Consider the following 21,299-nt stretch of genomic DNA (forward strand, 5'->3'; position numbering starts at 1 on the left):
AAATTTAATCGCACTGCCAACTGGAGTATATCTCCTTGAGGAGATATTACTAATACCCCGACCCCGCTTCCATGATGATTAGCAGACCCATCCACATAGATCTTCCACGTTTCTTCAGGGCTGGCTTGATGTACCTCTGTTAAGAAATCTGCCAAGGTTTGTGCCTTAATAGCGGTGCGAGGCTGATACTGTATGTCATATTCTCCCAACTTTGTGGCCCATTTAATAAGCTGGCCTGCAACTTCTACATTGGTCAGTGTTCTTCCCATGGTGCTATTGGTTAAGACTGTGACTGGATGCGATAAAAAGTAAGGTTGTAACCGCCGAGCCATAAGAACCAATCCGTAAACCAACTTTTCGAGTGCCGTGTATCGAGACTCGGCTCCTTTCAACAAATGGCTGAAGAAATACATTGGCCGTTGTACATTGTCATGTTCTTTAACGAGCACGACCCCCACAGTCTCAGGGGTGGCTGACAAGTAAACTCATAAGGGTTCTCCTACAACTGGCTTAAAAAGGGAGGGAATAGTCTCCAGATACTTCTTCAACTCTTCAAAAGTCTTAGTACATTCTTCATCCCACTGGAACTTGGAGGCCTTCCTTAGCACCTTGAAAAAAGGAGCGGTCTGGTCCGCAGATCTGGAAATGAATCTTGACAGGGTTGTTATCCTGCCGACCAGCTTCTGAGTTTCTTTTAAATTCTGAGGAGGCTGCATATCCTTGAGCACTTGAACTTTTTCAGGATTGGCCTCTATTCCTCGCTCGGTCACCAGGTAACCCAAGAATTTTTCTCCTTTAACCCCGAATAAGCATTTCAAGGGATTGAGTTTCAACCCATACTGTCGGAGAGTCCTGCATGTTTCTTCCACATCTTTGATCAAGTTTTTGGCCAACGGGGATTTGATGAGTATGTCGTCTACATAGACCTCCACATTTCGCCCGATCTGCTCCCGGAAGATTTTATCCATCATTCGCTGGTATGTGGCTCCGGCGTTCCTGAGGCCAAAGGGCATGACAGTATAACAGAAAGTACCGTCAGCTGTAATAAAACTAACCTTCTCTTGATCTTCCTGGGCTAGAGGTATCTGATGATACCCCTGGTAGGCGTCCAGCATACATATTCTTTCACATCCGGCTGTGGAATCTACCATTTGATCAATCTGGGGCAGAGGACAGTAGTCTTTGGGGCTGGCCCGGTTGAGGTCCCGGAAGTCGATACATACTCTCCACTTATTGTTGGCCTTCTTTACCAAGACTACATTGGAGAGCCAGGATGGGAACTGAACCTCCCGAACATGTCCTGCTTTTTTGAGCTGATCTATCTCGGCTCTTATTATTTTATTCTGGTCAGTTGAGAAATTTCTTTTCTTTTGCTTCACGGGCCGGGAGTCAGGTAATAGATGCAACTTGTGCTCAGCCACCTCTGGCTTGACCCCAGGAAGTTCCTCAGTAGACCAGGCAAAGACATCCCAATTGCGGATTAAACACTGAATTCATTCTTCTTTGAGGGGAGAAGGAAGGTCGCTCGCCACCCGGGTCAAACTTTCAGGTCGATCAGCGTGTAGTTGTACTTCTTCCCAAGGGATGGGCTCCTCAGCTATAGGAAGAGGCTCTTCTTGAATGACATGAACACCTCCGTCCTGCATCCTTTGATGTTTCCGAGCTTCAACTCGGACCATGTCAATATAGCACCACCGAGAAACCATCTGTTCTCCTCTAACTTCCCCGACCTGCTCGCCCACAGGAAACTTGATTTTTTGGTGAAAGGTCGAGACAGCAGCCCTAAATTCATGCAGGGCGGGCCTCCCTAGGATAACATTATAAGAAGAAGGGGAGTCTACTACTATAAACGTGCTCCTCCTTGTGCGCACCAGTGGCTCGGTGCCCAAAGATATAGCCAGCTTAATCTGGCCCATAGGCTTCACTTCATTGCCGGTAAATCCATATAAAGATGTAGCCACTGGCTGAAGTTCAGCGGCACCAATCTGCATTTCTTCAAATGCAGTCCTGAATAGAATGTTGACCGAGCTCCCAGTATCGACAAAAACCCGAGCCACTCGGCTATTGGCAATGATGACTTTGATGATGAGCGCATCGTCATAAGGCAACTCCAGACCCTCCAGGTCTGCTGGCCCGAAGCTAAGAACAGGGCCAGCAGCTTGCTCCTGACTGCATCCGACAGCATGAACCTCCAATCGCCGAACATGAGACTTACGTGCTCTCCCTGAATCTCCGTCAGTCGGCCCTCCAGAGATCATGCTGATCTCTCTGACAACTGCATTGCCTCTGTTCTCGACCTCCCGTGATCCTTCGGGCTCTTTTCCCCGGCCAGGCTGATGAGTGCTAGGCCCGGCGAGGTCGGGACGAGGTTGTCTGACCTGTCCGGCCCCCCTTTGTTCCTCCATCATCTTGATCAACTGAGGAGCTAGCTCAGGCTGAGGCAACCCCATCTCGGCAGCCCGTTTGGAGTCTCGAGCGAACTAAAAGCAACGGTTAGTATCATGTGTACGTGACCTATGATAGGTACAGTACCGATTACTCCCTGACCCTGGTCGGGGGATATGTACAGCAGCAACTCGAGGGGCAGGTCGAATTTCTGGCCCGGGATGAAAGGCAGGTCTGGCTTCCCGGACTCGCGGTAGAGGTTGAGGGGGTGGTTGAGGCGCTCTTCTCTCTTGCTTGTTGATGGAAGGAAGTGGTCTTTCGGCCTTCCTTCGAGCTGCTTGTGCTTCTTCCACCTTGATGTAGGAAGTAACTTTTCCCACCATCTCATCAAAATTTCGAGCGAGATTTTTGATGAGATCTCTGAAGAATTCTCCCTCCCCCAATCCATGAGAGAAAACGCTCATCAGAATCTCTGAAGTGACAGTGGGGACATCTTGAGCCACTTGATTAAAGCGGTTGATATAACTTCTCAGGGGCTCAATTGGCCCCTGCTTTAGAGTGAAAAGGCAATGATCTGTCTTCTGATATTTCTTACTGCTAGCAAATCGGCACAGAAAAGCCGTTTTGAAGTCCAGAAAACAGGCGATGGACCCTTGAGGCAACCCATCGAACCATTTTAAGATTGAACCATATAAAGTATTCAGGAAAACTCTGCATTTGACAGCATCGCTATATTGGTGCAGCAGGGCTGCGTTTTTGAATTTTCGCAAGTGCTCTTCCGAATCCTTGCTCCCGTCATATTCTCTGATCGACGGGGCTCTATAACCTTTAGGCAATCTTTCATTTAGAATCCTGGCCGAGAAAGGTACTTTCTCGTCTGGATCTTCGGGGAACACTTCAGGTATGACAAGGGCCTTTCCCTTCTTCGAATCCCGCAACTGTGAACTCTCAGCCACAGATGCTTGAGGTTGCTCCTTCTTAAGGCTTTGTGCTTGGGGCTCTGGCTGATAATATCCTATGCCAGACTCACGATAAGGATGTTGAGGAAATACCTCAGGCTGCTTTCTTTTGGAACCCCGATCTGAAACAGGGAGGGACTCCTTAGAAGCTTCAACAGGGGCTTATCGCGGTCGTGAAACAGTTACCTGTCTCTCAGAGGCTGCCAACCTTTTGGCCTCCTTGAATAGCTCGTACTCTCCAGTGGTCATAGTGACGTGAATGCGGCCAGACTCCTTCATCGTCACGTTCCGGATCAGGTTGTTGTGTTCCCACAGACGACGCCAAATTTGATCCCGTCCGGAAGCTGAGTCAGATGAAGGCGGGCCTTGTTGTGCTAAAAGTTGACGGGGAGTCGTTGAGATGCTGAATCAGCAAGGCACCCTCTGGACAAGTTTGCACGGGCGGTTCTACGGATAGAAAGGATCAGGATGATGACGCTATTGATCTGCACACACTCAGACGAGTCCACCAGTCGTTAGAGACCAGAAACCAGGGAAAAAGTCCCTGGGTCAGGCCCTCCGACGCTCAAGTCAGGTACTTTTTCTCGAGAAATCACAGAGAAAGCACGAAAAGTAAAAGACTGGTAAGAAATGACGAGTGAGCGTACCTGCGTAAGGGACAAAGCATCCCTTTTTATACTGCAACTAAGGCTTCTGGAACTTGGCGAATGTTAAGGAATGCCGGATGTCAGGCTCTGTCTGGCGGTGATCGACACGTGGCTTTTTCTTATATGCTGGCGGAGGAACCAAGAGGAGTATGAGCCTCCCACCGTTAGAATATTCCCTGACATGTGATGATTGTTCTCTGACAGGTGGTTACGATTCCTTGCAGGCCTATTTGTCATGTAATGTCTGGCCTTTTGACCCACCTTCGTCTGCGTCATTCGAAGTCTGTACAACTCGACGACCTGCTGATCCCCGACCCGCATCTGCTTATTGCTATCCAGGGCATGTACCCAAGGCATGTACATTCCGACTTGCACGCTGGGTCTGATTCTCGACCTGCATCTGTCCGCTATTATCAAAAATATCCCAACCTACACGCTGGATTGGCTCCCCGACTTGAGTCTGTCCCCTTTTATCTATAGTATGAACGTCATGACCTGCACGCTGGATCGGTCCACCGACCCATATCTGTCTGCTGTTATCCAGGGCATGAGCGTCCCGACCTGCACGCTGGGTCTGATTCCCGACCCACATGTGTCTGCTTTTATCCATGGCATGAGCGTTCCGACCTGCACGCTCGGTCTGATTCCCGACCCGCATCTGTCTGCTTTTATCCAGGGCATGAGCGTTCCGACCTGCACGCTAGTTCTGTCCGCTGACCAACATGTGTCTGCTTTTATCCATGGCATGAGCGTTCCGACCTGCACGTTGGGTCTGATTCCCGACCCGATGTGTCTACTTTTATCCATGGCATGAGCGTTCCGACCTGCACGCTGGGTCTGATTCCCGACCCGCATCTGTCTGCTTTTATCCATGGCATGAGCGTTCCGACCTGCACGCTGGGTTTGATTCCCGACCCGCATCTGTCTGCTTTTATCCATGGCATGAGCGTTCCGACCTGCACGCTGGGTTTGATTCCCGACCCGCATCTGTCTGCTTTCATCTAGGGCCTGAGCATTCCGACCTGCACGCTGGGTCTGATTCCCGACCCGCATCTGTCTGCTTTCATCCAGGGCATGAGCGTTCCAACCTGCACGCTGGGTCTGTCCGCCGACCCACATCTGACTATTATTATCCAGGGCCTGTATGTCTCGACCTGCACGCTGGGTCTGTAAGCAGACCTGCCGGTAGTCTCCATCTGTAGCTGTATGTGGCCTATGAACCCCTTTACTACTTACTATCAGGGCTAGGCCACTTCTGACCCTCTTGACCTCCTCGTCAGCTGGACTGTTGACCTGCCACATTGGCCTGACTTTTGACCCTCTTGACCTCCTCGTCAGCTGGACTGTTGACCGGCCACGTTGGCCTGACTTCTGACCCTCTTGACCTCCTCGTCAACTGGACTGTTGACCGGCCACGTTGACCTAACTTCTGACCCTCTTGACCTCCTCGTCAGCTGGACTGTTGACCGGTCACGTTGGCCTGACTTCTGACCATCTTGACCTCCTCGTCAGCTGGACTGTTGACCGACCACGTTGGCCTGACTTCGAGCCACATCATCTTATCGACCCCACAAAATACGCACTGTATCACTATCAAATATCAATTTGATTCAATATATTAAGAACAATGAATTTTTGAATACGAATTTATTTTTTAAATATATTTATATTTAAAAAATCACTACTAAAAATATATTGAATCAAATTGATATTTGATACTATTTTTACAATAAAAAAATCTAGATGAACACGTAGGAACTTATTTCATATAATTTCGAGATCTCTAGGTTCATTAATCGATTTTGACCGAAACCGGCTAATAGATTTTTCGAACATATAGAAAAAAAATCAATTTGACTGGAAAAAAAAATTAAGTTGACTGATTTTTTTTCAATCGAATTGATTTGAGGACGATGGTAAAATAAAAAGTGGGTAGACAATTTGATAAATTTAAAAATATGCTACATGATTTGAATATTCAAAAATTTATGTACTGCATTAGGTAAAAAGCTATTAATTTAAAATTCAATAGACCATACTCTTTTTATAGATTTAACTCAATAATAAATATGAAAATAAATATTTAAAAAAAAAATACTAATGTTAATATTAATAAAAAATAATCATTTTTATTTTATTATTAAAAATATATAAATATTATTTAGCATAAGATAAAAATTAATTTTAAATTTATTATAGATACATAGAAGAGTTTTTAATTTTATGATCCGCAAAGTAATTTATTTTTTCATAATATTTATTTTTATATGTTAATTTGTTTAGTCGTTATTTGGAAAAAAAAATCAGATATACTACAAAATAAAAAGAAATTAAAAATACAATTTAAAAAATTTAGATTATTACTATTATATTATATTATATTATATTATATTATTACAAGCTATGATGTAAACCATTAATTGTCCATATTGAAGCGGGTCATGTTGATGGTTCACATTGTCCTCTCGGGGCGGTACGATGATTAAAACATGATATATTAGTCACATGAGGTTTTGAGATCGAAACTCGACGTGATCGAGCATAACCTCCCCCATGTCTTGGCCATTTACACTAATGGCTAGTAGTCATCCGTGATTTACCTCCTCCGAGTTGATCTAAAAATGAGTTGACGGGGACGTTGAGGACGAGCGAATCACCTTTTTGCCGATGATTCACATTGATCCCTTTCTCATGGGCACAGCCAGGGCATATCTTTACCCCTACTTCCTCCTCTCGTCTCCTCTCCTCTCCCCTCCTCTCCCCTCCTCTCTTCCACTTCCTCCTCTGCCACCTCTTGACAATTATCTATAATCACGCCTCCCGCTCCGACTTGGCTCTCGTGATCTTTTCCTTTCATATCTAATTCTTCATAATAGGTTAGAACTTTCATTATTATCAAATATCCAATTAATCATTATTATTTTAACTTTTTCCTTATTAACTCCTTATGAATTTTAATTATCAAATCTCTAGAAAACTGTAACTACTTTTATTTTACTATTGTTAATTTTTTGTCGGACTTCAATTTTCAAATATCTTGTCTGTCTTAATTCACTTAAACTTCTCTCTATTAACAACTGTGACATACTTGATGTCTTATTCAACTATCACATAGATAGTTAAACATCACAATTCAAATTAAATTTGATCAATATTAATCAAATGCACTAGCACTTGAATTCAAGCATTTACATAATCAAATTCAAATTTTGAGGAAAACATCATATACTAGATTTTTAAATGTTTTGATTACTTTTTAAAGGAAAAAAGTGGGTGTACTCTCCTTTTATAGTGCGCTAATATATTAATTCAATTTTCAAATAGAAAAACATATGTAATAATTTCGAATCAAATTACTATATTACTATTTTTGAGTTATTTTATGAAAAAAAATGAATGGACTCTAATAGCCTCTTTAGAGTATGAGCTGTTAGATTATATAATTAATTAAAATTATTTGTTTATAGTCTTGAGGGCAATTTAGTCTTTTACCTTTTCAGTTAAGGTTGTTTAGATTTTTTCTAAGATTTTTTCTTTAGACTTTTTCTTGTAATTAACTATATAAGGTCTTGTACTCTTCATCTTTTGATTCATAAAATAAAGATGGCTATTCTTTTTCTTTGGCGTTAATTTCTACATGGTATCAGAGCCTTTATTTCTATCTTTTTGATAATTTGATTGAATCATTGTTAATTCGATCTACAATTTTCGCGGATCGTACATTTTTGATTGGGTTCCTTTTGTTTTCGCAATACTTGGTTTTGTTTGGTGTTTTCGCAATACTCGTAGAGAAGAACAACGTCTTGTCCAGTTCTTGATGGCTCTTCGCGATGACTTTGAAGGATTGCGTGGAACAATTTTACATCGTAGTCCTCTCCCTTCTGTTGATTCAGTAGTACATGAATTGCTAGCTGAGGAGATTCGTCTTAAGTCCCAGGTTGATAAGAAGACTATTGCGTCATCTACGCCATCAGTTTTTGCAACACCACAACGATCTATGCCACATAATCAAAGTAGGTCGACTTCGAAGGTTTTTATTGATGAGTGTGCCTATTGCAAAGAAAAAGGACATTGGAAGTCTCAATGTCCATTACTATTGAACAAAGGTAAACAACATCAGCAGCAAAGATCTCAGTCCCCACCATTGCAACATCAGAATACTTCGTGGAAATCTAGTAATCAACCACAGTCTGGTAATGCAGTGGCTGCCCCCTCTTTAGATCCATATATGCTTGAGCAGTTTCAACAATTCCTTGCTTCACAGCCCTCTGCCATGTCTGCTTCTTCTCATATAGGCTTGTCATCCTCTAGTGCATCAGGTATATCTTCCTCTTTATGGATCTTAGATTCTGGAGCCTCTCATCATATGTCACCTAACTCGTCATCTTTTATCTCCTTATCTTCTAATTCATCTGTATCAGTTATGACGGCTAATGGTACTCCGATGCCATTATTAGGTGTTGGTTCTGTTGTTACAACTTGCTTATCTCTTTCCGATGTCTATTTTATTCCTAGTCTTACACTTAATCTTGTTTCTGTTAGTCAATTGTCTGAGTCTGGATATTTAATCTCTTTTTCCTTATCCAATTGTTATGTGCAAGACCCGCAATCTCAGAAGGTGATTGGGATAGGCCGTAGGCAAGGGGGACTTTATGTTTTGGATAAGCTTCAAGTACCAGATGTTGCAGCTTCTAGTATCGATTTGTCATCTTTCCGATTGAGTCGTTCTTCTTCTGATTTTTATTTGTGGCATACTCGTCTAGGTCATGTTTCAGCCTCTCGTTTACAATTTTTAGCTTCATCTGGAGTATTAGGAACTTTAAAAAGTCATGATATTTCAGATTGTAGTGGTTGTAAACTAGCAAAATTTTCTGCACTACCTTTCAATAGAAGTCTATCTTTTTCTCCTAATCCTTTTGATCTTATTCATTTTGATGTATGGGGGCCTTCTCCTGTTACTACAAAAGGGGGATCAAGATATTATGTTTCTTTTATTGATGATTGCACTCGCTATACTTGGGTTTATCTTATGAAACACAGATCTGATTATCTTACCATCTTCAATAACTTTAAAGCTCTTGTCAAAACTCAACATTCAGCAGTTATCAAGTGTTTTCGTTGTGATTTGGGAGGTGAATACACTTCCAATACTTTTTCTCACTTACTTGCATCAGAAGGTACTATACATCAAACATCATGTCGAGAAACACCTGAACAAAATGGGATTGCAGAGAGAAAACATAGACACCTTGTTGAGACAACCCGTTCTTTCTTATTGTCTGCAGATGTTCCTAGTATTTTTTGGGGAGAAACAGTTCTTACTGCTACTCATGTAATTAATAGGATTCCAACTTCTCACAATTCGGGTTTGTCTCCTTTTCAAAAATTGTATGGTCATGCTCCTGATTATTCCTCTTTACGTGTTTTTGGTTGTACTTGTTTTGTTCTTCGACCACACATCGAGCGTGATAAATTGCCCTCTAAGTCTGCTTTATGTGTCTTCCTTGGTTATGGTGTTGGTCAAAAGGGATATCGATCGTTGTTTTGATCCAGTCAGTAAAAAATTATATGTCTCTCGTCATGTTGTGTTTCTTGAGCATATTCCTTTCTTCTCTATACCTCTTCTATCACATGACATGACTCATGCAGATCTTATTCACATTGATCCCTTCAGTACCGACACCGACGAAGCCTCCCCCACGACTACTCTTCCACATGACAGCTTCAGTGAATCTGGTATTCTCGAGACACCAGCTCCAGCTCCACCTCCCCCTCCTGCGCCTGTTCCATCACCTCAAGAGATTGCGGACAATCCTATTCGTCGGTCTACACGTCCTCGTAAGTCTACTAGACTACCCGATTTTGCTTATTCTTGTTATTCCACTTCCTTTGCTTCTTTTGTTGCTTCTGTTCATCGTCTTTCTGAGCCTCTGTCCTATAGAGAAGCTGTTGGTAATCCTCTTTGGCAGAATGCTATGGACGAGGAATTAACTGCTCTGCATCATACTCATACTTGGGATTTGGTACCTCTACCACCAGGAAAATGCGCCATTGGTTCTCGTTGGGTCTATAAGATCAAAACTAAATCTGATGGTTCTATCGAAAGGTACAAAGCTCGTCTTGTTGCTAAAGGTTACTCTCAGGAATATGGCATGGATTATGAGGAAACTTTTTCTCCTGTTGCTAAAATGACCACTGTTCGTATGTTAATTGCTGTTGCCTCTGCTCGTCAATGGAAAATATCTCAGATGGATGTCAAAAATGCTTTCTTGATGGTGATCTTTAAGAAGAAGTGTATATGATGCCTCCTCCTGGAGTTTCTCACCGTTCTGGTGAAGTTTGCAGGCTTCGCAAAGCTCTCTATGGACTCAAACAGGCGCCACGTGCTTGGTTTGCGAAGTTCTCCATGGTGATTACCTCACTTGGCTTTCGTTCCAGTAATCATGATTTAGCTTTATTTGTCAAGAGTACGCGTACAGGTCGTATACTTTTGTCTTTATATGTGGATGACATGATTATTACCGGTGATGATTTTAATGGAATTGAGTCCTTGAAGTTTGAATTAGCTCATTGTTTCGCTATGAAAGACTTGGGATCATTACGCTATTTTCTGGGGATCGAGATTGCCTCTTCACCTAAAGGCTATCTTTTGTCTCAGTCAAAGTACATAGCTGATCTATTTGAGCGTGCACATCTCACTGACAACAGGGTAGTTGATACTCCTCTTGAGACTAATGCTAGGTACTCTCCTTCAGATGGTTCTCCTTTGCCTGATCCTAATCTCTACCGTACAGTTGTGGGAAGCTTGGTGTATCTCACTGTGACTCGTCCTGATATTGCATATGCTGTACATGTGGTTAGTCAGTTTGTCACTGCACCGACCACAGTTCATTGGGCTGCTGTTCTTCGCATTCTTCAGTATCTTCGAGGAACTCAGTTTCAGAGTCTTTTATTCCCTTCTACTTCCTCGTTAGAACTTTGTGCATATTCTGATGCTGATTGGGCGGGTGATCTTACGGATCGTAAGTCGACCACCGGCTTCTGTATTTTTCTTGGAGATTCTCTTATCTCTTGGAAGAGCAAGAAGCAAGATGTTATTTCTAGATCCTCCATAGAAGCTGAGTATCGTGCCATGGCTACCGCCACTTGTGAGATTGTTTGGCTACGTTGGTTGCTTGCAGATATAGGAGTTTTTCTTCAAAAACCTACTGCTCTTCATTGTGATAATCAGAGTGTCATTCAGATTGCGCGCAATACAGTTTTTCATGAGAGAACGAAGCATATTGAGATAGATTGTCATTTTACTCGTCATCATCTACAGCTTGGCACTATCACACTACCTTTTGTTTCTTCCTCACTACAGATAGCTGATATGTTTACCAAGGCTCACTCCGCTTCACGTTTCCGATTTTTATCTGACAAACTCTCAATGCTTCTGGATGTAGCATCGTGAGTTTGAGGGGGGATGTTAGATTATATAATTAATTAGAATTATTTGTTTATAGCCTTGAGGGCAATTTAGTCTTTTACCTTTTCAGTTAAGGTTTGTTTAGATTTTTTCTAAGATTTTTTCTTTAGACTTTTTCTTGTAATTAACTATATAAGGTCTTGTACTCTTCATCTTTTGATTCATAAAATAAAGATGGCTATTCTTTTTCTTTGGCGTTAATTTCTACATGAGCATCCATTTAAATTAAAATATCAACAGAATAAAAATCTCATATAATAATATTAGTTAAAACTGATCTTAATTACATGTCATTGTTAAGTTATTCTATCACTTAAAAAGCATGAGTGAACTCAAATTACCTTCCAGAGTGATCATAAATTTATATTCAATTTTAAATGAAAAAGATTCAAATGGGTATATGATTATTTTGAAATTGTTTAATCATTTTAAAAGTATGAACTCCGACGATTAGGTTTCTACTTTCTAGAACTTATTTATTAATTTAGATTCAAATTATATAAAAAAAATCTAATATGAAAGTTTTGATTAAAATTATTATATAATTATGTAATTAATTATTTTAATCAAAATTGTTAAACGTCTTTATTGTTAGTGGAACAAAGGAAGAAGTGATGAAAAAAGAGGATGATAAAGAAATAGTTATATTTGATGGAGAAAGGAAAAACATCCTTTGTTGGTGTTGCAGTAGAAGATATAAAGAGGGGAAGGGTGAAATATTTGTAAGGAGAAAAATTGGCCATGTTAGTAGAGAAGGAGAAGATGCTCATGAGACTCTATCAAACAAATTATATAAATTAGGGAGTCAATCAACACCAAAAATTAAATCATCCAGAACTAAAAACAAAGTTGGTGAAAGAAAAAAAAATAATCACCTCCGTATGAAAAAAATGTAGAAAAAAATAAATTAAAATTTATATTGATTTAAAATAATTAAAATATAGAATCATAAACTCATTGGAGATTTTATTTTTTTTTAAAAAAATTACAATTCAATCTGAAATTTATTTTATTTTTTTTAAGTTATTTTTTTCGTGATATTCGTTTATCTATTATTCGGAGGAAATGTTGAGATAAAAGCACAATTTAAAAGTTTTACATCATTACTATTATTATATTATTATATTATTATTAATATCATCATCATCTCCTATAAGGAAGCTACGGTGTAAACCATTTGGCCATACCAAAACGGGCCATGTTGATGGTTCAGGTCGATCCCTTCCTCGCGGCCACTGCCGCTGCTTGCCTTCTCCTCCACCTCCTCCTCCGCCACCTGATCGGCAATCGCCGGCCGTCGCGCCTCCCCCTCCCGCCTGGCCCTCGCGGCTTTCCCCTCCTCGGTGCACTCCCCTGGATCGGGCCCCAGTCGCACGCCGGCCTCGCTCGCCTCGCCAGCCGCTATGGCCCCATCATGTACCTCAAGATGGGCACCTCCGGCTGTGTGGTGGCCTCCGACGCCGGCGCCGCCCGCGCCTTCCTCAAGGCCCACGACGTCAAGTTCGCCAACCGTCCCGACGTCGTCAGCGCCCGCGACGTCACCTACCACCGCCAGAACATGGTGTTCGCTGACTACGGACCCAAGTGGAAGCTCCTCCGCAAGCTCTGCAGCCTGCACCTACTCGGCGGCAAGGCGCTGGGAGACTGGGCCCACGTGCGCGCCGCCGAGTTCGGCCACATGGTACGATCCATCGGTCGCGATGCCGCGGAGGGTCGCCCCGTGGTGCTACCTGAGATTCTCGTGTGTGCGCTGGCCAACATTGTGGGGCGCATCGTGGTGAGCAAGCGGGTGTTCGAGGAGCAGGGGGAGGAGTCCAACCAGTACAAGGAAATGATCGTGGAGCTTCTCACCGGCGGCGGGATGTTCAACATCGGAGACTGCGTGCCGGCGTTGGCATGGATGGACCTGCAGGGGATTCAGCGGAAGCTGCGGCGTGTACACGCTCGGTTCGACTCGTTGGTGACGCGGCTGCTGGAGGAGCATGAGGCAAGCAAGGAAGAGCGCAAGGAAAGGCCCGACTTCATCGACGCCGTCATGGCCAACAGGCGCGGCGACAACGACGGCGAGACCATCTCCGACGCCAACGTCAAAGGCATCATCTTCGTGAGTTTACTAATTCACTCTCTCGAAATTTTTTATTTAACTATTAAAATACTTTCCAATGGATAATTAATCGCGTAGTATTTACAGGGGTTAAACTAAATTTTAGATTTAGGTTAGATGAGAAATCAAGTTCATCCCCTGAAACGTTGCGAAGGAGGCAAGCCAAGAAAAGCAGAAGCAGTTCAGCAGGATGAATCCAACGGTAGCGCAGAACCTACAGCACCTTTTTCCGTAGCAAAAAACAGAAACCAATCAAGTGGATCACAACTGATGAACCACTCATAGTATATGTTTGTTGAGTAGAGTAGAATTTAAGGAACTAAGGTCGATCGGTACTTGTTTTAGTAGTTTGCCCAGCAATTAATGTCGTCACCTACCACGGACAGGGCTTTACAAGCATCCATCAGTCACATTTTCGGTTAATTAGATCCTGCGGTGCAGCACTGCCAGCACCTGCACCGGAATCATGGGTGGGTGGGTCGCACTCAATGATGTCGGTGGGACACACTCCGGGAGCCTTGTGCAGGCACTGGATCGAATAAGTCCACATTTTCCGGGTGGATGATGGGGGACAAATGGTTGTGACTACAGTGTGGGAAAGAAGGAGAATGCTATCCGTGGGCCAGATCATTCTAAGATTAGTTTATCCAACTAGAAAAAACCAAACAAAAAAATGAGTAGGTGGATAAATTGCTCGTGAGTGGAAGATATATCGGCACTTTTTTTTTTCAATTTAAGTGTTTTTTATAGGTGTAAATTAATTATATATAGTATTATTATTTTTAAACAAAAAATGGCTGCTTGCAGGACCTGTTCACTGCTGGGACGGACACGTCGGCTATCATCGTGGAGTGGGCGCTGGCCGAGATGCTGAAGAACCCGGTGATCCTCCGGCGGCTACAGTTGGAGATCGACTCCGTCGTGGGACGCGACAGGCTAGTCTGCGAATCCGACCTGTCCAAGCTTCCCTACCTGCACGCCGTGTGCAAGGAGGCGCTCCGGCTGCACCCCTCGACTCCGCTCGGCCTCCCACACTTCAGCTTCGACGCGTGCGAGGTGGAGGGCTACTACATTCCGCCGAACACACGGCTGCTCGTCAACATCTGGGCTATCGGGCGAGACCCCCGCGCGTGGGACCACCCTCACGAGTTCGAACCCGAGCGCTTCCTTGCCGGCGGAAGGGCCTCCGGGATCGACCCGCAGGGAAACGACTTCGAGCTGATTCCGTTCGGCGCCGGGAGGAGGATCTGCGCGGGGAAGATGGCGGGGATGGTGTTCGTGCACTACATGTTGGGGCTGCTGGTGCACGCCTTCGACTGGAGGCTGCCGAAAGAGGAGGAGCTCGACATGGGCGAGAAGTTCGGGTTGGCGTTGCCCAAGGTGGTGCCTCTGAAGGCACTTCCCACCGCTCGCTTGCCTCGTTCCGCCTACGTTTGATTGGCAAATTTATCCGTCGATTGTTGGATTGCTTGTGATTGTTTACACTATGTGTGTGTCCCGCCGTGTGATTAGTATGCATGTGTTTTAAGGCAATAAAAATATTATGCTGTGCGTTAATGATTTTTTTTTTAATTTATCATTACACTCTCTGTTTATTATTGGAATCGTAAAAACTTCCTATTTATTATTGACGCGGGAAATAATGGATACGATAATGTGACAGTTAAAAGTAAGAGGAAGTAGTGGTTATAGTTAAAAATTACTCGTCTAAGTAGTCCATTCTCTTAATACTAATCAACTTTACTCTTGTCGGGCCCTTAAAGTTTCAATTTCCTTCTCCTAATTAAGTACTATTTTAGTCTTATTCTTGGCCGGCATTAAGCCGGCGGGTCCAACGCTGAGTTTCCTTTTTTGAATATCATCCTAGTTTTACTCCCGGCCGGTCTCTTAGCCAGGCCCCGTCCACTTCTCCTACGCACCGTCCCAGTCTTACTCTTGGTCGGCCTCTTAGCCGGGCTCTGTCCCCTTCTTCTAGGAACCATCCCAGTTTTACTCTTGATCGACCTCTTAGTCGGTTGGACCCAAGCTCAGTCGCCTTCTCTTGTGCACCATCCTAGTCTTACTCTTGACCGGCCTCTTAACCGATCGTACTTAAGGCTCAGTCCCCTTCTCTTGGACTCCATCCCAGTCTTACTTCCGGTCGACCTCTTAGCTCATCGGACCCAGGGCTCAGTCCCCTTCTCCTGGGCATCATCCCAGTCTTACTCCCGACCGACCTTTTAGTCTGTTGGACCTAAGGCTCAGTCCCCTTCTCCTAGGCTCCATCCAGTCTTACTCCCAACCAGCCTCTGAGTCGGTCGGACCTAGGGCTCAGTCCCCTTCTCCTGGGCATTATCTTAGCCTTACTCCTGATCGACCTCTTAATCAATCGAACCTAGGGTGCTCAATCCCCTTCTCCTAGGCACCATCCAGTTTTACTCCCAGCCGACCTCTGAGTCAGTCGGACCTAGGGCTCAGTCCCCTTCTCCTGGGCATTATCTTAGCCTTACTCCTGACCGACCTCTTAATCGATCGAACCTAGGGTGCTCAGTCCCCTTCTCCTGGGCATCGCCCCGAATTTACTCCCGGTCGCCCCTCTTAGCTGGTCAAACTCCCAGAGGGACACCATTATTAGAGAATCACAACAACTTGTCAGAAAATAGTAGATATTTATCAGGAAATATTCTAATACTCTACCACAACCAAACTGCTGAACCTTTCACCCGATACCTCTTGACATTTGATATTCTCTGATGTCTTATGATTGCGGAGATTACAAAAAACAGTATAAAAAGGGAGGTCCTCTCCATTCGCTAGATACGCGCTAGACAACAATTTTAGTTATACGTATATTTGTTAGGATCTCTTTGTACGGCTAGAGAGGGGGGTGTGAATAGCCGACCCCAATTGCTCGCGTTTCTTTCTACAAACTAGGGTTAGCGCAGCGGAAACTAAATGCAGAAAGAAAACAGGAGAAGAAATCAAACCTCTACGCAAGGATGTAACGAGGTTCGGAGATGAAACTCCTACTCCTCGGCGTGTCCGTAAGGTGGACGAAGCCTATCAATCCGTCGGTGGATGAGTCCCCGGAAAATCGGCTAAATCAAACTCCTTGTGGGTGGAGAAACCTCGCCACAATCACTTGCAACAGCAAGCTAAGAGTACAAGAGAATAGCAAGAACAAAATACAACAGGAATGTAAACACAGTAGCTTGCCTTCTCGTCGACTGGGGTCCCGGATGAAGTAGCAACTTCACGGACAGATGCAACAAGCAACTCAGCAGCAGCTGATCCAGTCGTGGAATGAAGCTCACGCGAAGCTTCAACAAGGAGGAGCTCAAGCACAACAACACTTCGCAAGAAGAAGGAAGAAGAAGAAGATCAATCGCAGCAGCAGCCCTCGACCCCTTTATACCTGCGAAGAAGACACAGCAGAAACTAGCCGTTGCTACGCAACGGCTAGAACCTGGACCGATCAGGCTTCAGCCTGATCGGTCTCGGGACCGATCGGCCTGTCGATCGGTCCCGATCGATCGAGGCTTCAGCAGAGTTGCCCAACTCTGTGGAATCTGATCGGTCGTCCATCCGATCGGTCCCCGCACCGATCGGTAAGCCCATCTTCGTTTGTTATCCGATAGGTCACCGGACCGATCGATATACAACGATCATCGATCGGTCTGCGGACGATCGAGCTTGGTTTTGCCAAACCAAGTCCCAAACCTTCCAAACCAATATCCGGTCAACCTTGACCTATTGGTACTTCATCCCTAGCATCTGGTCACTCCTTGACCTGCTAGATTCTCGCCAATTGTCCGGTCCCTTTGACCTACTTGGACTTTCCTCAACACCGATGTCCGATCATCCTTGATCTATCTAGATTTTTCCTTGCCCGGCTTCACTCACGGGACTTTCCACCGGCTTCACTCACCAGATTTCCACACTGCCTAACATCCCAGTTAGGACTTTCTCACTGCCTGGCTTCACTCACCAGGACTTTCCAACTGCCTAACATCCCAGTTAGGACTTTCCCACTGCCTGGCTTTACTCACCAGGCCTTTTCCACACCGCCTCACATCCCTGTTAGGACTTTCCCACTGCCTGGTTTCACTCACCGGACTTTCTACCGCCTAACATCCAGTTAGGTCTTCCCGTGCCAAGCTCCTGCTTTGACTTCTCCGTGCCAAGTCTCCATACTTGGACTTTTCCAGCAAGTCTCCATACTTGGACTTTTCGCGTGCCAAGCTCCCTGCTTGGACTTTTCCGAATCAGTCAACCAGTCAACCTTGACCTAAGGTTGCACCTACAATCTCCCAAACACCTATTCTTGTCAAACATCAAGAATAGAACTCTCTCACGAGTGTCAAACATCAACATGCAACTCAACTAGGTCAACCTTGACCTAAGGTTGTATCGACAATCTTCCCAAGTCAAACATCAAAATACAACTCGAGTCAAGTCACCTCAAGTCGGGTCAACCAGGTCAACCTTGACCTAAGGTTGCACCAACAATCTCCCCCTTTTTGATGTTTGACAAAACCCATAATCAAGTTAGGTTAACCCGATAACCTAACTTAGGTTTTCTTGAACATTCTCTGGACATTCTCCCCTTAGGTTAACCCGATAACCTAACTTGGGTTCTCCAATAATTCTCCCCCTTTTTGACACACATCAAAAAGAAAAAGGAGGGTATCAAGGTCAAGAGTTTCTTCCTAATGAAAGTCCCATACCTTTCATTGAAACTCTTAATTTCCCCCTTGACATTAAACTCAACAATCAACTTAGTGATAGTCCCATATCACTAATCCTCAAAAGTCTTAAGGAGTAAAAACTCCCCCTAAAAGTCAACTCCCCCTTGACTAATAGGTAAAACTCCCCCTAAAGGTTAACTCCCCCTTGACCATTGCACCAACAATGTCTTGGTGAGTTTCAACCCTTTAGAAATCCAAAACACCAACTCCCAGTTGAAATTTAAGACAAAACAGTCGAAAAATCAACATTTGGCACGCCCTGATCGATCACCAGACCGATCAGGGATTCCCTGGATCGGTCACAGCGACCGATCCAGCATCCCCTGGACCGATCAGGCAACCTCCTGATCGGTCCACAAGTCTGATATCATTTCTGATTTCTTCTCCCGAAATTCAGAAACCTCTAGAAAATCACAGAAAATTTCAAAAATTATAAAATTTTGAGGATACATTCCTCATATCATACACTATCAAGGAAAAATAGTTTTCTATGAAAATAGTTTCCATTTTTCAATCTTGATACAAAGTTCAAAAACTTTGAAATAGTTCAAGTTTAACTCAACTTTGTATCACAATGTTCAATGATGAATGCTATCACTAGGAAAGCTTCATCAAGGTTTTTCAAATCAATTTTAAAATGCTTTTAAAACCATTTGAATTTAGGACCATAATCTTAGGGCTAGATGTACATGACTTGTACACAAGCTTTCCCTATGATCCTTAATTTCTTGAATTAGGGTCATCTAGGTACAAGGACTATGCACCTTGATCCTAACTCATGATCCTAATATCTCACACACATCTAAGGTGTATCAAACCACATTCAAGTCAATTTGATGTGAGATATGGATTAAGGTCAACTTAGGCTAAGTTCTCATGCATTTTCTAAACACCAATTTGATCTCAATATCAAATTATATGTTTTTCCTTAAATCAATTTCATTGATTATAATGCAAGAGATGATGACATGGCATATAATGATATCATAAGTAAAAACATGTGCCAATGTCATGATGTCATGGCATAAAGTTTGAAAACTTAAATAAAGCATGACATATAAACTAGCCTAAGCATTATCATGACATTTCAAATGATAATGAAACTAAACATGATGTCATGACATGTGAGGGCAAACAATCATGGCAAGATTTAGCATAAATAAATATACCTAGATTACCTATCTAAGTATCCTTAACCACTTTGCTAACCTAAAATTTAACCCTTGATTGCCCTAAAATGCCAAAATCCTAATTTTGATACTTCTTGAACTCTAGATTAATTCATGCCACTTAAAGATCAAATTTATCCTCAAGACTGGGCATGTTTCATTTTTCCTCGAGAGTTCTCTAGATTTTCCCAAATTGTGCCAATTGAGATTAAAAATGAAATTTCCAATCTTTTAGGCACATTTAACTCTTCAAAGGAGTAAATGATAATTCCATTTCATTTTCAAAGGTTCACAAAACCTTGAAAATGCTCCTTGAGTGTCAATTTCCTCAAAGTTGGGTTAACTACCCTTCTTATTGGAGTTGACACTCTCTAACCCATTTATGGGGTAGAGAAGATGCTCCTAGGAACCCAATACCTATTTGAGCTCATTGGGTTCACTAAATATTCACTAGGGATGACTTCCCTAGCAACCCTCCTAATGACCCTCTTAGGCTTTGAAGCCTTGGTCATTTGGGTCTCATCAAGGTCAACTATAGGGGTGACTCCCCTTGTAACCTTGGTAATGGTCTTCCTAGCCCTAGGTTTTGTTCCATAATCGAATGGAACATTGTGGTAAGTGGGCTTGACCACTTGGGACTTAGATTTGTGACCTAAACCTTTCTTGTCCTGGGACTTTTGACCCTTAGGCCCTAGAGTTGACTTCTCTAAATTTTTAAGGGCCTTTTCTAGGGTATCAAGCCTTGACCTCAAGACTTGATTCTCCTTTTCTAATACCTCAAGCTTTGATTTGTCATTCTTTCTTGAGGTGTTCCTAGGCATGTGTCTAGTTGATTTAGGGTTTCTACTTAGGTTTTCCTTAATCTTAGAAGTGTTAATCCTAGGATTATCATTCCTGGTAGTATCCCTATCTAGGTTGACATGTTTAGCACCTAAGCACATGTATTGATTTTTAGTGTTAACATGCTTATCATTATTGACTAATGCAATAAAATTACTAGCATGTATCCTACTAGAATTGCACGAATGAGCCTTAAAAGATACCTTAGGGTTTGCCTTAGCTCCCCCTATCGATGTGCATCCCTTGTCCTTGTGAGGTTTCCTCCCCTTCGGACATTGGCTCCTATAGTGTCCCCTTTGCTTGCATTGGAAGCACACCATGTGCTCCTTGCCTTTGCGTATCGGGCCTCCGGCTTCCTTGACCTTAGGCGCCGGTGGAGTCTTCCTAACTCTCTTTGGACATTTGCTCTTGTAATGTCCATACTCCCTACACTCAAAGCATAATATATGTAATTTGCTCGAAATTAAAGTGTTTGAGTTACCTAGGTTTGTGGATGGAGATGAGCTTTCTTCTTCATCCCTTCCGGAGGTAGAATCTTCTTCTTGCTCCGATCTTGAACAAGAGGAACTCTCCTCCTCTTCTTCCTTGGATGTTGAGTAGCCCTCAACTCCCAATTCGCTCCCTCCATGATGTGAGCTACTTGGCTCACTAGGCTCCTCTTCATGACTTGAAGTGGAGCTCTCCTCTTCATGGCTTGAAGTGGAGCTCTCCTCATGGTACTTGGCCAAGTTATCCCATAATTCCTTGGCATTGTTGTAACCTATCTTACACAAGATGTTAGTAGGCAATGAAAATTCAATTATTCTCGTTACCTCTTCGTTGATTTCGGATTTGTGAATTTGTTCTCTTGTCCACTCATTCTTCTCAAGTGGTTTTCCTTCCTTATCCACCGGAGGAATAAAACCTTCTTGTACACAAAACCAATTCATTATGTTAGTCATAAGAAAGTACTTCATCCTTACCTTCCAATACGCGAAGTCACCGCATTCGTAGAAGGGTG

At 43.4% G+C, this 21,299-nt stretch overlaps 4 protein-coding genes across 4 annotated transcripts; 3 read left to right on the forward strand and 1 right to left on the reverse strand.

Moving 5' to 3' along the window:
- Positions 1-1,493: 1,493 nt before the first annotated feature.
- Positions 1,494-3,623, reverse strand: LOC122014027. Its single transcript, XM_042570223.1, has 4 exons — positions 3,531-3,623; positions 2,912-3,485; positions 2,540-2,805; positions 1,494-2,480 (listed from the first exon to the last, which is right to left on the reverse strand). The coding sequence occupies exons 1-4, from the start codon at positions 3,621-3,623 to the stop codon at positions 1,494-1,496; spliced, it is 1,920 nt and encodes a 639-aa protein (XP_042426157.1).
- Positions 3,624-7,808: 4,185 nt separating this feature from the next.
- On the forward strand, positions 7,809-10,293 carry LOC122014028. The gene is made up of 3 exons (XM_042570225.1): positions 7,809-8,310; positions 8,413-8,685; positions 9,641-10,293. Exons 1-3 carry the CDS (start codon positions 7,809-7,811, stop codon positions 10,291-10,293), a joined length of 1,428 nt encoding a protein of 475 aa, XP_042426159.1.
- On the forward strand, positions 10,293-11,362 carry LOC122014029 (uncharacterized mitochondrial protein AtMg00810-like). The gene is made up of 2 exons (XM_042570226.1): positions 10,293-11,286; positions 11,355-11,362. The coding sequence occupies exons 1-2, from the start codon at positions 10,293-10,295 to the stop codon at positions 11,360-11,362; spliced, it is 1,002 nt and encodes a 333-aa protein (XP_042426160.1).
- A 1,281-nt stretch (positions 11,363-12,643) lies between these two features.
- On the forward strand, positions 12,644-15,120 carry LOC122017925 (flavonoid 3',5'-hydroxylase 1-like). The gene is made up of 2 exons (XM_042575646.1): positions 12,644-13,563; positions 14,371-15,120. Exons 1-2 carry the CDS (start codon positions 12,658-12,660, stop codon positions 14,998-15,000), a joined length of 1,536 nt encoding a protein of 511 aa, XP_042431580.1. The 5' UTR covers positions 12,644-12,657; the 3' UTR covers positions 15,001-15,120.
- Positions 15,121-21,299: the final 6,179 nt, after the last annotated feature.

This window comes from Zingiber officinale, chromosome 8B (genome assembly GCF_018446385.1).
Source record: "Zingiber officinale cultivar Zhangliang chromosome 8B, Zo_v1.1, whole genome shotgun sequence".
Classification (NCBI taxonomy): Eukaryota; Viridiplantae; Streptophyta; class Magnoliopsida; order Zingiberales; family Zingiberaceae; genus Zingiber; species Zingiber officinale.